Source organism: Triturus cristatus, chromosome 2_1 (genome assembly GCF_964204655.1).
Source record: "Triturus cristatus chromosome 2_1, aTriCri1.1, whole genome shotgun sequence".
Classification (NCBI taxonomy): domain Eukaryota; kingdom Metazoa; phylum Chordata; class Amphibia; order Caudata; family Salamandridae; genus Triturus; species Triturus cristatus.
The window spans coordinates 269,230,655-269,247,361 of record NC_140581.1 but is presented as its reverse complement, the minus strand read 5'-3'; the positions used below and the strand labels follow the sequence as shown (position 1 = coordinate 269,247,361).

Genomic DNA, 16,707 nt, shown 5'->3' with positions numbered 1-16,707 from the left:
AGGCGGAAACGCTGCTTTGTGGAGATGTTGGACAGAATAAAATCTGACTTTTTGACAGGGTCGGTCTGGATGCAGGGACTGTTCTGTTCCACAATACATCAGGCTTTCCTTAAGTCACATACCAATGCTGTAGGTGGTTCTCGACGCCTTTGGCAGTGGCTAAAACAGGGATCTTAAGGTTATGGAAAACACTGAATGCTCCTACATATGATCTCTGCCTTAACAAAATGTTCTAAATGGCAACATAAGAGTAAGTGATATAGGAATTGAATAATCAGATCGGTAAATTTGAAGACATTTGGAGCAGTTTCCTCAAGACCTCATATGTGGTACAGACAGCTGACGGCTTGTTTTGGATGCTCGGGTGGGGTTACAGGAATTCCTGTGTCATTTCACATACATCTTGTGGGGTGGGGCAGGAGGGACTTCCTGGGTTTTATCATTAATGTCTTTATTTTCTGTATTAGTCCGTGCATCTTGCCTTTCGACTGAGATAATGATTATGTTTCTCTCCTTATTCTGGAATTACAAAATGCGGTATTTATCATGCTGCCAGACAAGTGTGATCATTTCATTGCAGCATAGTGAACAATTGTAATAGAATAATCTTGGGTTAAAGATTTCAGTTAAACAGTCACAGTGTATCACAACCTGGTCCACTTTACCTAGATCAACTTGGGTTGATATAGGAATGCCAATTTGTCTTACAGATAGGGATCCTGGGATATGAGATGTCTGGTCAAATGTTTTAACTCTTCTGACAATCCTTTCTGTGCCACTAGCCTAGTCACCCCACTTGTGGCAAGATTCTTTGTGAGACTTTGATATTCATCACAAGTAACACAGCAACATGGGCTAGGCATATGGCAATAGCTGTGCAGCTCAGCAAGAATGAACCCATACTTGACTGACACAAGGTAACAGCAACACACAAAATGCATCTACCAACAAGCATTTAAGCAAAGCCAATCGTATCACCTCTAAAAATAATGTGTATGACATTCTGTGTTGGACATAGCACATGACCATATATTAATCATGCTTAACAGTATTGTAAACTCACTCAACCTAGGCCAGCCAGGAACAACCAACCAAATGCAATCCCAGACAAAGGCATATATGACATATATGTAGTTTACAAGAACCAGTTAAAATAGTGTATTATGGTATTCAAAGAATTTAGCCACCACAAGCTTTAAGAGACAGACCTACCACAGGATATGTGTGAGATTTTCATAAGCTGTCACAAAGATACAAAGTTACTGTGATTTCATAACACACACCCTAGCTGATAGCAGGTACTTCATACGAAATTCATACAGAAAATGAGAATTCTCCCTTTGTTAAATCTTTTTCTGCATGGAAGGGAAAGAATAAGAGGAGGGCTGTAAATTGCTGGAAGGTGCTACAGTTGTCACAGAAATACTATGCATCTTGACACACTATCAGTACAATGCAATGTCCAAACTTCATATACCTGAGATCATGATATTTCCGGACTTCAGCAACATTGTGACTTCATGACCGCTCTCATGAAGAACATGCGAAATCTCACTCATCAGAAGGTGATGGCTTCCTCCTAAATGATGCAGATTAAATATCACATTGGGAAATATCAGCAATATATAATATAAACTGACTGCAGATAAAAGTTTCTTTCATTATGTGTAAACATGGCTTCCCATTGACTTTGTCATGAATTCAGACATGCACTGGACATGCTTTCAATTGCTCTGCATCTATATAAATGTTTTCATTTATTTCTAATCATGCAATTATTGAAGAATCCATACTGTTGTGAGAACCATAAAACTATTGTGTGTTCCCTATCGCACACTCGGAGCATTGAGGCTCTGGTGTACTGAAGTATATTGGATGCTGGTTCAATAATTTGTCCTGATGATGGCCCACCATATTTACTTCTAAAAGGATTGAAAACATCTGCATTCTTTCTTGGTTTCAATATCTGTATACCTCTCTGTTTCCAACAGTATGATTACTATAATACTATTATAAAGTGCATGTTCACGGTCAATTGAGCACACACTACTATGCAATAAATAACTTTTGTTATTCTGAATCAGTGTTTTAAGCCATAAGCACTTACCAGTTTTGGCCAATAGAATGAGTATGCTTTATGACAAATCTTCTTAACTGAATGCAAGTGACTTACCCTGGAGAATCAACTTGGTGTTCCCAGAAACGTTTGTTATTCATCTATGACACATTACTTTAATGTTGAATAAGATGTGGATACTAATACAAATGTAAAAATTATCAGAGGTGCCAACGTCTCAGTTTCACACGACTTTGCCGCATTTCCATGTCTATAACTGAAACATATTGAAGAAAAATTCCCTAGGCAACTATCGGTCTATCGGATATATAAGACCTTATACTAAACACACATAATATTTATGGACTCATAAGCGGAACAGCCAAGGGAATATATATATATATATATATATCAACCACCAACTCCAATCTTCCACAATCTTCCACAAAAGAAAGGACACCGACACCAACGACTTTTGCTGGATTCACAGATTTAATGTTATCACTCCATTGCTACGCGTTTCGGCATCACCTGCCTTAATATATATATATATTACCTACTGGCAGTCGCCAGTAGGTAGTTATAGTTAGGACCTATTTTCCATAGGAAATCCGCAACATTCTATTTGGAACAACGTTGGCGTCGATTCATGAATCTTCGCAAAATTTTCCAAACTTTTGTCCAGCTCCGGTCCGCTCCTATCCTGAAAATTTCATGGTGATTCGCCAAGCGGGGGCCGAGAAAAATGGGGGGTCCCAAAACGCGTTTTCCCTATGCATTTTCCCATAGGACCTCTTGACGCAGCTACAGCCCGAAGTGCTGAACGGAATTACACCAAATTTGGCAAAGAGGTAGTGCTCAGTTCAGACTCGTGCCTTTTGCTTAAATGGTGTAAATCCGTTCAGTAGTTCCTGAGAAAATCAAAAGTAAAATCACATATATATCTGGGCGAAGCCTAACCACACATCTCATCATGAGATCTGATTGGCTGTCAGCACTTCATCCAAGAAGTGTTGGCAGCCATCTTGGGACCAATATACATGATATCACCTCATTAAAAAGCATTGCAGTTAATAGAAGGTTTTAAGACTTTAGTTACATTATAAATCATTTGTTGATGGTACCATACTCATTTTAGGAATTGTGGTGTGTTCTAAGGTGATTTTACCACGTGAAAAAGACTTCTGCTGTGATATCATGAATCATGTTTGAGAGAAAACAATTTTCTCATGCTTTTCGCACAGAGGTTTGGAAGGTGATCTATAAGCTAAACCGAGAGCATATTTTCTGTAAATTCACATTATCTTTCTCAGTCATGTGAGAATGAAGTCTGACATTCTCAGTAAAACATGTACCTCCAACAAGGGCAGAGAGACTTGCAGATGATTCCTTTGTGTTATACTGCAGCTTCCCAGAGTGTTCTAAAGAACAACTAGAGCGCTAACAGTCCTACTTATGACAAACGTATGGCACACCTGAAGCCATCTTGGTTGGAATAAAGTGGTAACTCTTAAAACATTTAATTTAAAAAGGAACACAATGAGGGGGTTCATTTTACCATAGAAAGTATGATTAGTGCTGCAGGAAGAAAAAGTAGGGCACATTTTGAGTGACTTCTCAAATCCTCTTCTATTTCATTAAAAAATTCTGACATGCAGACTGAAACATGCACTTTCAATACCAGCAGCAGACTTCCCTGGTGAGCAGTAGCTTTACTACAGTGATCTAATAAGCAACTAGAGTGCTAAAATTCTGAATTTATGGCAAATGTGTGACACATCTGAATGCCTTCTTGATGGAATCAAAGTAAAAAACTGAAAGTATTTCCTACTGAGGAGACTGTAGTAAATGAGGAAATTAGGAAACATCATAACAAATAAGTCTCCCAAAATGGCCACCAGAGACAAAAGAGCCCAAATGTAGCCCAAATATCACCCAGATGTAGCCCAAGTATAGCCCAATGACAGAATGTCCCAGAGTGTTCTAACGAACAACTCGAGCGCTAACAGTCTTACTTATGAGAAAAGTATGGTACACCTGATGCCATCTTGAATGGAATAAAGTGGTAACACTTAAAACATTTAATTTACAAAGGAACAACATGAGGGGGTTAATTTTGCCATAGAAAGCATGATTAGTGCTGCAGAAAGAAAAATTAGGGCACATTTTGACTTCTCAAATCCTCTTCTATTTCATAAAAAAATTCTGACATGCAGACTGAAACATGCACTTTGAATACCAGCAGCAGACTTCCCTGGTGAGCAGTAGATTTACTACAGTGATCTAATGCGCAACTAGTGTGCTAACATTCAGAATTTATGGCAAATGTGTGACACATCTGAATGCCTTCTTGATGGAACCAAAATAAAAAACTGAAAGTATTCCCACTGAGGAGACTGCAGTAAATGAGCAAATTAGGAAACTTCATAACAAATAAATCTCCCAAGATGGCCACCAGAGACAAAAGAGCCCAAATATAGCCCAAATATCACCCAGATGTAGCCCAAGTATAGACCAATGACAGAATGTCCCAGAGTGTTCTTAAGAACAACTAGAGCGCTTACTGTCTTACTTATGACAAAAGTAAGGCACACCTGAAGCCATCTTGATTGGAATAAACTGGTAACACTTAAAACATTTAATTTAAAAAGGAACACAATGAGGGGATTCATTTTGCCATAGAAATTATGATTAGTGCTGAAGAAAGAAAAATTAGGACACATTTTGAGTGACTTCTCAAATCCTCTTCTATTTCATTAAAAAATTCTGATATGCAGACTGAAACATGCACTTTTATTACCAGCAGCAGACTTCTGTGGTGAGCAGTAGCTTTACTACAGTGATCTAATGAGCAACTAGAGTGCTAACATTCAGAATTTATGGCAAATGTGTGACATATCCGAATACCTTCTTGATGGAATCAAAGTAAAAAACTGAAAGCATTTCCTACTGAGGAGACTGCAGTAAATGAGGAAATTAGGAAACTTCATAACAAATAAATCTCCCAAGATGGCCACCAGAGACAAAAGAGGCCAAATGCAGCACAAATATCACCCAGATGTAGCCCACATGTCACCCAATGACAGAAGTGTGCAAAACACTTATTTTTTGTGTATTTGCAGTTTTATATAGTGCAGACTTGTCAGGTATTGGGGTGCTTTACATGAGCATTGGTTACATCACACAAGATCAAATTCATTTTGGTTGTAGACATGGGGAGATTAAGTGATTTGACCAGAATCACAGAATATTGAGCTGAAGCAGAAACTCCAACCTGGTTCCCCAGTTGCAAAGTCTGCAGCTCTGGAAGTAACACCACATCCTCTCCCCTAGGTGCAACATTTAATCAAGTGGTCAACTGGATAAAAAAACATAAAGATTACAAATAATTTAAAAGTTCTTTGTCGCTATTTGAAAACTCAGAAAATATGTCCTCATTTTAGTTTTTTAGAGCACTAACCATAATTTTGATGCAAATAAGACCCTCTCATATATGTAATTTCTAAAGGAAATACTCTAGGTATTACAGTGTTGATTACATCAAGATGACGTCAGGCGTTCCACACTTTTGTAATAAATATAGAATGTTAGCAATCTAGTTGTTCATTGGGATACTGTTGAGAGGCAGAAGCCAGGGGCACAGACTCTGAAAATTGAAGGCAGGTAGGAGAGTGCAGAGGCAACAATTTGACCACACTGGGCAAGCAGGAAGGGCAGTGGCAGCACAACAGACTATGGAGGGCAGTGGAAAGGGGGGCAGGGGCAACAAACAAACAATACAGGACTGGCAAGAGAGATTGTGGCAATATAATAGACCATTGTGGGCAGAAGGAAGAGGCAGTGGTAGTACAACCATACATGCCAACAGACCCGTTTCAGCCAGGAAACATCCAATGTTTTTAAGCTCAAATGGGCTTTATTTGATCTGTCTCCTGTCTACAATCTCCTCTTTTTCAATGTAACTCAAAGGGGAAAATCAATACCCCAGTTTTTTTCAAAATCTCCCTCTTACCAAGTTCAAAATGTTCGCATGTATGGTACATTGGATCATGGTAGACAGGAGGAATTGGGGTAGGGACATGGACTCGGATAACAGAGGACAGGAGGGACATGCAGAGGTGCACCAAACTGACCCTACAGGGCAGGCATCAGGGTTTGCAGCAGCACAATACACCACACAGCGCATGCGGGACGGGAGTGCAGCACAACAATCCATAGAAAGCAATAGGGAGGGGACAGGACCATGCACATGGACAACAGATAACAGAGGGGAAAGAGGCAATGGTAGCTAGCTGACCATAATGGGCAGACAGGAGAGAAAGCTGCAGCATAACAGACCATAAAGGGCAGGAGGGACGGATCAGGGGCATTACAATGGAACAGACAAGCCAGGAGGGAGGGAATAGGGGTCTGCACATGGAAACAGAGGGCTGGGGGCAAGGGGGCAGGGCAGGAGCAGCAAGATGACCATGGAGGTCAGGCAGGATGGGCACTAGAAACAAGACACACCATGGAGAGCAACAATGAGACTATGATGGCATACACACAGACTATGGAGGGAAGGTGGGAGGGGGTCAGGGTCAGCTAGCTGACCACACAGGGAAGGTGGGAGGGGCCATGGCAGCACAGAAGTCCATGCATGGCAAGCGGGAGGGTTAGTGGCAGCACAATGGCTATGATGGGCAAGAAGGAGGGTGCAGGGGCATGCACGAAGGACCATGGAGGATAGAAGGGAGGGTCAGGACCTGGGACAAGAGAGTTCAGGGGAAGGGGCCCCACAACAGACCGCGCGGGGCAGGCAGGAGGAGCAGTTGCAGCACAACAGACCAGGGAGGGCAAAAGGGTGTGGCAGTAAAATGGACCATGGAGGACAGGAGGAAGGGGATAGGGGCATGGCATGTGGACAGGCAGGGTGGAGGTGGCAGGGACAGGTTACAGTCATCTGACAATGCTAGGCAGGTGGGAGGGGAGTGGCAGCTCAACAGAACACTCAGAGTAGATAAGAGTGGCAGGTCCATGGAACATGGTGGGCAAAAAGGATGGAGCAGGGGCATGCACAAAGACATCGGAGGGCAGGGGGAAGGAGAATAGGGGCAGCAAGCTATGCACAGAGGCTAAGCAGGAGGTCAATGATGGGCCATAGAATTGGGCAATGGAGGGCAGGAGGAGTGGACTGGTACATCATGCTAAATGGATGGCAGTGGCAGCACATCAGACCATGCATGGCAGGAGGGAGGAGGCTAGTCCATGGATTCAGACAATAGAGGATAGGGAGGAGGTGCATGGGGCAGCAAGCTAACTCTTCAGAGAAGGTGGGTATTAGGAACTTTATTGTTTTTAAAATGTGTGTCTGTGCGAACTACTTAAAATATGAACAAGTATGCAGCATAATCTCACTTTTATTCAGGAAGAAGAGGACGTTTGTGACTGTGACTCCGGGCTCACTTGGCAGAAACACCCCCTGACCCTCCACCCCCATCGCAAAATGTAATGCCCGTGAAAAGGGTAGGTGGACGCAGTGTTATATAGAACATAGTCCTGAGAGCACGATTGAAAATGAAAACTAGATATAGTATATGGTATAAACTATGCACCAAAAAGTGTGATATAAGATGAACCGGGCGTGAAATATAATATGCAATACATTGTGCGCAATAACAGATTCATTGGAGAGCGCGAGATAGCACAGGCACTAGCGCGTGCTATGCAATATGCGCCTTGGAGTGTAATATGCACAGGGCAGTGTTGTGTAACCTAACTAGCCTCTAAAGTTGTAATATAAAATATGTGCTGGGGAGTGTAACATTGCATATGCACTGTGACAAAGATATGGATCCCAGATTGTAATATGTATGGCATAGCGCTGTGCGTTATAACATAGGCATCGAGGAAGGCACGTTAGATGGGGCAATATAACACGTGCGAAGGCAAGTGTGGCATGACATATTCACGGGGTGGTGTTACAGTGCACATGGGCTAGAGAGTGTCATAGCATACGCACTAGCTGGTGGAATACAACACAGAGGTGTGAGGCACTCGGCGGGCACTGGTGGGTGTAACACAGCATTGGGCTCAGCCAGGAGCACGCTGTGACTCTCAAGTGAGGTTTGTCTCCTTTCCACACAGTAAATTAAAAAGTCCAGCGGTGGATGTGTGTTTTATTAACCGTGAGGGGGGTTTCTTGCATAGTTTGGTCGAATTTTTGTTGAATCCCCTTTGAATGGCTTGGTGTGCGTGTATATTAAATGTGCCCGTCAATAGCTACCCATGTTTGTATAAATAAACGACAAGGGTGTCTACTTGGAGAGTACCCACCGGCGGGGGCGCCGGGATTAGGCACGGTAGGGCGCCAGACACGTCAGAGCTTCACTAGCGGTGTAAATACATTCCATGTGGATTTATTCTATGCATAGTCGCCTTTTAATGAATAGCACGCAAATCGTCATGGTGATAGGTACATACGGTTTGTCCAGCATGTCCTAGGTGTTTCCATAAATATATATATTTTTTAAAATAATAAAAAACAAAGGCCGGCCCCAGGGGATGGGGTCCCCGGGGCCATAAGTGGCCTTAGGAAGGGGGCAACGCAGTCCCCTCCTAAAGAATAAAAAAAAAAAAAAAGGCCATGACCCGGGGGTTGGGGTCCCCGGTGCCGATTAAGGCATTGGGAGGGCCAAATTTATTTTTTTCAACAAAAAAAATGAGGGTGCAGGCACTGGGGCATGGGGTCCCCAGGGCCAGTAAATACGAAAAAGAAGGGGGGCCACACAGCCCTCCTTCTTAAAAAAATAAAATAAATAAAAGACCGGCATCGTGCTGGAGGCCACGCCCCCTCCTTGCAGCACTCTGCAAACGCACCCCCTGGCCAATTGTAAGTTGGGGAATAAATTCCCCTTCAATACTGAGGGTCCCTGAGGGCCAACTAGCCCAACAGGTATCTCCAATATGCGCCAGGGAGCTGCGTTGTAGACAGGTGTTCTGAGGCCACGCCCCTCTTTACACCTCTATGCAACGCAGCTCTGTGGCGCTTACTGGAGGTACCTAGTGGGCTAGTTTGACCCTAGGGACCCTTAGGATTCAAGGGGACTTAATCTCTCAACTTATAACGGCCACAGGGCACGTTTACACAGTGGTGAAGGGAGGGGACGGGGCCTGAGGTGACGTGTGCAAACACGCCCTGTGGCACGTTTTAAATTGGGGAAATAATTCCCTTTCAATCCTGAGGGACCCTGGGGGCCAACTAGCCCACCAGGTGCTCACAGTAAGCGCCACTGCTCTGCGTTGCAGAGAGGTGGTGCAGGCCGTGCCCCTTTTTACACCTCTCTGCAATGGCGCTTACTGGACATAACTAGTGGGCTATTTTACCCCTAGGGATCCTCAGGATTCAAGGGGACTTAATCTCCCAACTTAAAAAACGGCCACAGGGCGTGTTTACACAGTGGGGAAGGGAGGGGACGGGGCCTGAGGTGACGTGTGCAAACACGCCCTATGGCGCGTTTTAAGTTGAGGAAATAATTCCCCTTCAATCCTGAGGGCCCCTGGGGGCTAACTAGCCCATGTCATGAGTGATGTAATATGTGACGTCATCAGCAGTGCATTGCGGGCGCGCGAGTTATAGTTAGCTGAACTAACTATACCGGGGGAATTTCACTGGTTTTGTACGAGTGAAAAGTCCAGCTAACTATAACGCCCCCGAAACCTATGGTTTTTCCAGTGAATTTCTAAGGTTTTTTAAATGCTAATTCCTAACTATAACGTGCCTGAAACCTGTGTTTTTTTCAGTGAATATATATATATATATATATATATATATATATATATATATATATATATATATATATTAAAGCTCCAAAGTTCATCACACAGAACCAAGCCTATGATTAAGATATTATTTCGAAACGCGTCAGGCTGTATCCCGTGTTTGGCAGAGTCAATTGGGGATTTGCTGCTGCCAGAGTGCATCTTCGCCAGTGGGCAACTTTGGAGCTTTAATTTACATGTGGCAGGCCCTGCCGTAGAAGATGCACCACCGCGAAGATTGAAAGCGGGTCGGAGAGCTGGAAATCATGTCCGGTTCCTAACGAGGGGAGCAGCGCTGTGATTAAAGACTGTGCTCTTCACGGGGCCCATTGGAGGGTTATGAATCAGGGACCCAAGGTGACACAGCACCCATCTGGGTGAAATCCGCCACACTACGAATCCAACAATCCTGTGGGGGACTGCTACAAATGTGCTCATTAGAGTAAGCCTATCAGGAGGCAGCATATTTAAATAAAAGCTGTGGTGTAAAACGCTGTGCATCACACAGAACCAAGCCTATGATTAAGATATTATTTCAAAACGCGTCAGGCTGTATCCCGTGTTTGGCAGAGTCTATTGGGGATTTGCTGCTGCCAGAGTGCATCTTCGCCAGTGGGCAACTTTGGAGCTTTAATTTACATGCGGCAGGCCCTGCCGTAGAAGATGCACCACCGCAAAGATTGAAAGCGGGTCGGAGAGCTGGAAATCATGTCCGGTTCCTAACGAGGGGAGCAACGCTGTGATTAAAGACTGTGCTCTTCACGGGGCCCATTGGACGGTTATGAATCAGGGACCCAAGGTGACACAGCACCCATCTGGGTGAAATCCGCCACACTACGATTCCCACAATCCTGTGGGGGACTGCTACAAATGTGCTCATTAGAGTAAGCCTATCAGGAGGCAGCATATTTAAATGAAAGCTGTGGTGTAAAATGCTGTGCAGCACACAGAACCAAGCCTATGATTAAGATATTATTTCGAAACGCGTCAGGCTGTATCCCGTGTTTGGCAGAGTCTATTGGGGATTTGCTGCTGCCAGAGTGCATCTTCGCCAGTGGGCAACTTTGGAGCTTTAATTTACATGCGGCAGGCCCTGCCGTAGAAGATGCACCACCGCGAAGATTGAAAGCGGGTCGGAGAGCTGGAAATCATGTCTGGTTCCTAACGAGGGGAGCAGCGCTGTGATTAAAGACTGTGCTCTTCACGGGGCCCATTGGAGGTTTATGAATCAGGGACCCAAGGTGACACAGCACCCATCTGGGTGAAATCCGCCACACTACGAATCCCACAATCCTGTGGGGGACTGCTACATATGTGCTCATTAGAGTAAGCCTATCAGGAGGCAGCATATTTAAATAAAAGCTGTGGTGTAAAACGCTGTGCATCACACAGAACCAAGCCTATGATTAAGATATTATTTCGAAACGCGTCAGGCTGTATCCCGTGTTTGGCAGAGTCTATTGGGGATTTGCTGCTGCCAGAGTGCATCTTCGCCAGTGGGCAACTTTGGAGCTTTAATTTACATGCGGCAGGCCCTGCCGTAGAAGATGCACCACCGCGAAGATTGAAAGCGGGTCGGAGAGCTGGAAATCATGTCCGGTTCCTAACGAGGGGAGCAGCGCTGTGATTAAAGACTGTGCTCTTCACGGGGCCCATTGGAGGGTTATGAATCAGGGACCCAAGGTGACACAGCACCCATCTGGGTGAAATCTGCCACACTACGAATCCCACAATCCGGTGGGGGACTGGTACAAATGTGCTCATTAGAGTAAGCCTATCAGTAGGCAGCATATTTAAATAAAAGCTGTGGTGTAAAACGCTGTGCATCACACAGAACCAAGCCTATGATTAAGATATTATTTCGAAACGCGTCAGGCTGTATCCCGTGCTTGGCAGAGTCTATTGGGGATTTGCTGCTGCCAGAGTGCATCTTCGCAAGTGGGCAACTTTGGAGCTTTAATATATATATATATATATATATATATATTATCTACTGGCGGTCGCCAGTAGATAGTTATAGTTAGGACCGTGTTTCCATAGGAAATCTGAAAATTCTATTTTGAATAACTTTGGCGCCGGTTGACGAAGCCTCGCGAAATTTTCAAAACTAATGGGGCGCTCCGCTCAGCTCCTACCCTGAAAGTCTCGGGGTGATTCGTCAAGCGGGGGCTGAGAAAAAAGGGGGGTCCCAAAACGCGTTTTCCCCATGCATTTTCGCATGGGACCTTTAGTCGAAGGTACAGCCCGAACGGCTGAACAGAATTACTTGAAATTTGGCAAAGAGGTAGTCCTCAGGTCAGGCATGTGCCTTTTGCATATATGGTGTCAATCTGTTCAGTAGTTCCTGAGAAAATTGCAGTTAAAAGCACATAAATATCTATAAGCGCGCACCACCTTAACGTGCGCGAGCGTAATTCTGATTGGTCGATTCATGTCAGTCAACATTCGAATCAGTCGAAATCAGGAAGTGCCGGCCGCCATTTTGTGTGTTTTGTGTGGGACAGTGAAAAAGAAAGGTGGAGAACGTGAAAAGGGGGCAGGGTAAAGAGTTTCTGACCCCCTAGCCTTTGTCAGGGGGTCCCTGAAGGACCCCGAAGGGTGAAAAAAACATTTTTTTTTTCAAAAAATCGCGGGGTGCTCGCACCGTGCGCGCACAGTGAAAAACCTTTCAAAAAATATATATATAAAAAATATAATAAAACATACATAACTTAGCATTTAAAAAAACATGCAAATTCACTTAAAAAACCATAGGTTTCACACATGTTATAGTTAGCTGGACATTTCACTCGTAAAAAACCATTGAAATTCCCCCGTTAATTCGCGCGACCGCCACTCTATCACAAGGATGATGTCATCAGTGATGTCATGAGTGATGCCACTGACCATGTCATGAGTGATGTAATATGTGATGTCATCAGCAGTGGATTGCGGGCGCGCGAGTTATAGTTATCTGAACTAACTATAACGGGGGAATTTCAATGGTTTTTTACGAGTGAAATGTCCAGCTAACTATAACATGTGTGAAAATATATATATATATATATATATATATATATATATATAATTCAGTCTGGCCCAAGTTCGGAGGCTCCCGGGTGCTCTGAGGCGGTGCACGCGAGGCGCAGCAGGACCCGCTGCGAGTACAAAAATTCAGCTTTTCCCATAGGGAAGTTTTTTCCTCATGCACTCCCGTGTGACGGAGTCAAAAACCACACCGGGTTTTAGATCAAATTACAGTTTCTTTATTTCAGCATACAGCAAAACCTAACGCGTTTCGGTCTCTACGGAGACCTTGCTCACAGGTAGTGTGTTTGACAAAATTTGTGCTTTTAAATAAAGGGGAAGGGGGAGAAACCAATTGGGTTACATCACTTCCTGTAAGTTGTACAGGCATTCTGGGACATGTAGTTTGTTGATTCAAAAAATAGCGCAAAACGTTGATTTTTATCTTTTTCACAAAAAGCATACTTCCAAAATTAAAATTTCTTATAGTTTTTGCATTTAACTCATGCATTTGTTGTCATACTAGGTAACATAAAGAGTTAAATTGACAAACCTCCACGAAATTATATCAAGGCCCTCCAGTGGGCAAAACCTATTTCACACTAAATTCTTTTCGTCAATTTAGATGCTAGTGCAAGAGTCCACCAATTTTTTAAAATTATAATCATACATTTCAATTGATGTGTTATTTGAACAACTTAGATAAGTATAATAAAGCCCTCTAGTGGGCGAACCATTCCACACCATAATTCGTAATTCAACGTTTCACTGTGCAAAATAAATATTGTTCAAACATGTCCAGAATGAAGCAAAATGTGTGAGAAAAAATGTGTGAATTTGCAAAGAGTGAGCAACAGTCATTATCTGATAAGTATGTAAGTACATCTTTACAGGTGGCAGTGTAGTTCTTCATCTTGATTATGCCCGAACGGGCTCAAGGTCCGGAAATTCATAATATGTTTGGACTCTTTTTGTCTCATCACCAGTTCACGATCTCCGCCTCTTCTATTTGGTCCAACACTTTCGATTCCATAGAAATTTAAGGATTTCCAATCACCTTTATGTTCCTTCTCCATGTGTCTAGCCATGGCATTACTGCGATCAGAGTTAATTGTCGCACGGACATGCTCCAAAATCCGTAGTTTGAGTTCTTTTTTGGTGCTTCCAATATATTTCTTTAAGCATGGGCACTCAAGGGCGTACACAACAAACTGAGTTTTGCAATTAATTAATTGTTCGATTTTCCATGTTTTTTTGTTTGCCATCTGTAACTCCTTAGTTGTCTTCGCAATGCAACAAACTTTGCATCCTGAACATTTATAGAATCCTTTCGGTCTACGCCATACTTCGGGTTTTTTTGGTTCCTGAAAATGACTATGAATCAATTTGTCCTTCAGGTTTTTTGCCCTTCGATAGGTCACATTTGGGTGATCTCCTACAATTTGAGACACTGTAGGGTCCATGTGGAGAATGTGCCAGTTTTTTTTAAGAATCCTTATGATCGCTTGGTTGGCCGTTGAGTGAGTGGTGATGAAGCGTATTTTATCTGATTCGTCCTTTGTTGATTTATATTTATCCATCAATAAATCAGTTCTATTAATCATTGTAGAGCGATTAGAGGCAATTTGAATCCAAGCTGGGTTATATTTTCGTTTTAAAAACCTATTTTTGGCTAGGTCTTTTTGTTGTTGCCAGTCGTTTTCGTTTGAACAAATTCTTTTGATTCGGAGAAATTCTCCATACGGGATATTTTGTAGAAGACTAGGTTGATGAAAACTCTGAGCATGTAGGACCGCATTTGTCGCGGTGCTTTTACGGTGTAATGTAGTATGCAATACATTGTCTTTAACGAAAATCTCTGTATCCAGAAACACAACCCTAGAGTCACTGATTGTATAGGTAAAATTTAAACCAAAATTGGAGTTGTTCAAAATTTCGAAGTACCTTTCAAATTCCTCATTTGTTCCTTCCCAAATTAGCAATAAATCGTCTATATACCTGAGCCAAGCTATGGTTTTTTGGACCGCTTGATCGTTTTCCGATCTCCATGCCCATGTCTTTTCCCATTGCCCCATTGTCAGGCAGGCATACGACGGGCTAAAAGAAAAGCCCATTGCGGTGCCTTTTGCTTGCCGGTAGATTTCATTTCCAAATAAGAAGATATTTTGCTCCAGGCACATCGAAATCATCTCCAACAGCATGTTATTATGATCAGTCAGTTGTATACTTCTGTCCTTAAGGAAAGATTTAACTGCTTCAATGCCAATTTTATTTTCAATATTGGAGTATAAGGATATTACATCCATTGTGATCAATTTGTACGTTGGTTGCCATGGAGTGTCCTGTAATCTTCTTAGCATGTCACCCGTGTCTTTTATGTAAGATGTTAAGCCCTTTACATAGGGTAATAGAAACACATCAATGTAGTTGGCAATAGGTTCTAATAATGCCCCTTTGGCGGAGATTATTGGTCTTCCTGGCGGTCTAGTGGCGTGTTTATGGATCTTAGGCAAAAAGTAGATTGTTGCCATTTTGGGGTGTTTTGTTAGAAGATATTTGAATTCATCAATATCCAATAGTTTTTGTGAGAACCACAAATCCAATTTTGTATCCAAATCTTCTTTTAGTTTAGGTAAAGGGTTGGTTTTTAGTTTTTCATAATATTCCTTGTTTTCTAATTGTGAATGAGCTTCCCGCATATATGCCTCCTTGTCTAGAACAACGACATTGCCACCCTTATCAGCAATTTTAATTTCGATGGTATCATCTTTTTGCAGTGAGTTGAGAGCCTGGCGTTCTTGTTTGGATAAGTTATCTTTAGTGAATGGTATGTTTAGTTGGTAAAGATCTTTTACAACACATTCTTGAAAGAAATCAATTTTGTTCCCAGGAGGGAGTTGTGGATAAAATCTGGACTTTGGTTTTATGTTGGAAATTCCAGCTCCTAACTGTACACAATATGTTTGTACTTGTCCACCTCCTTCTTGGGGCGTTTGGCTTAGTTCCATCAAATTTACAAAGTGTTCCGCGTCCTCTATGGGAGTTTGGAGGGTCGGTTGAATGATTTTTTTTCTGTAATTAGCCATGTCCGGTTTGTCAATAAATAGTTTGGCAAGTTTAATCTTTCTTATAAACTTGTAAAGGTCAATTCTAGTTTCAGCTAGATTTATGCCACTGGTGGGGCAGAAATTCATGCCCCGTTTGAGAACCTGTAGTTCCAATTCACTTAGTTGTTTCGAAGATAAATTGATAACTTGTAATTCTTGATCATTAGATGTGTCATGTTGATTTGTATCGGTGTTTGCCATGTTTTGATTTCTTTCTAGAGTTTCATCATCTGGGCTTATGCATTCCATTTTTTCCTCATGTTGCGTGTCATGGTACCTACGCGGTCTGGGCCAGAAGCTTGTGCCGTATTTTCGCTTGCCTCTCCTTGTTTGTTTTGGGGTGTGTTTCCCCGTCCTCTTCCCTTCCCTCTTCCTCTTGGATTTGTATACCTGGGGGGACCCATCGTTTTTTCCCAAGTCTTTTGGTTGAAAGCCAGTTTCAGATCGCCTAAAAAAGAATTCCTTGCTCTAGCTTCTGTTTGCTCTTCTTCCCCCCCACTAAGGCTTGGTTCTGTTGAAACCATGGAGGATACTGAGGACATACTTCCAAATTCATTATTTCTGAACCTTTCGTATTTTTTGGCATACGTGAAAATGCGTCCGTCCTCATAGTCTTCTTTATCTCTTTGGAACTTTGTTTGTTTCCGGATTCTGACACTTTCCTCATGTTTTTCAATGAATTTATCCAGGTCCTCTTTGAATTTTTTCATTTCAGGATTTAAGTCAATTGTGGCTAGT

At 42.7% G+C, this 16,707-nt stretch overlaps 1 protein-coding gene across 1 annotated transcript in view; it reads right to left on the bottom strand.

Annotated features, from left to right (window-relative positions):
- LOC146864082 (UDP-glycosyltransferase 3A1-like) overlaps positions 1 to 16,707 on the bottom strand; it is a 423,888-nt gene that overhangs the window by 342,022 nt on the left and 65,159 nt on the right. Inside the window, exon 2 of the mRNA XM_085631023.1 lies at positions 1,478 to 1,579. Coding sequence (XP_085487149.1) covers positions 1,478 to 1,579 — 102 coding nt within the window. The remainder of the gene's footprint in view (positions 1 to 1,477; positions 1,580 to 16,707) is intronic.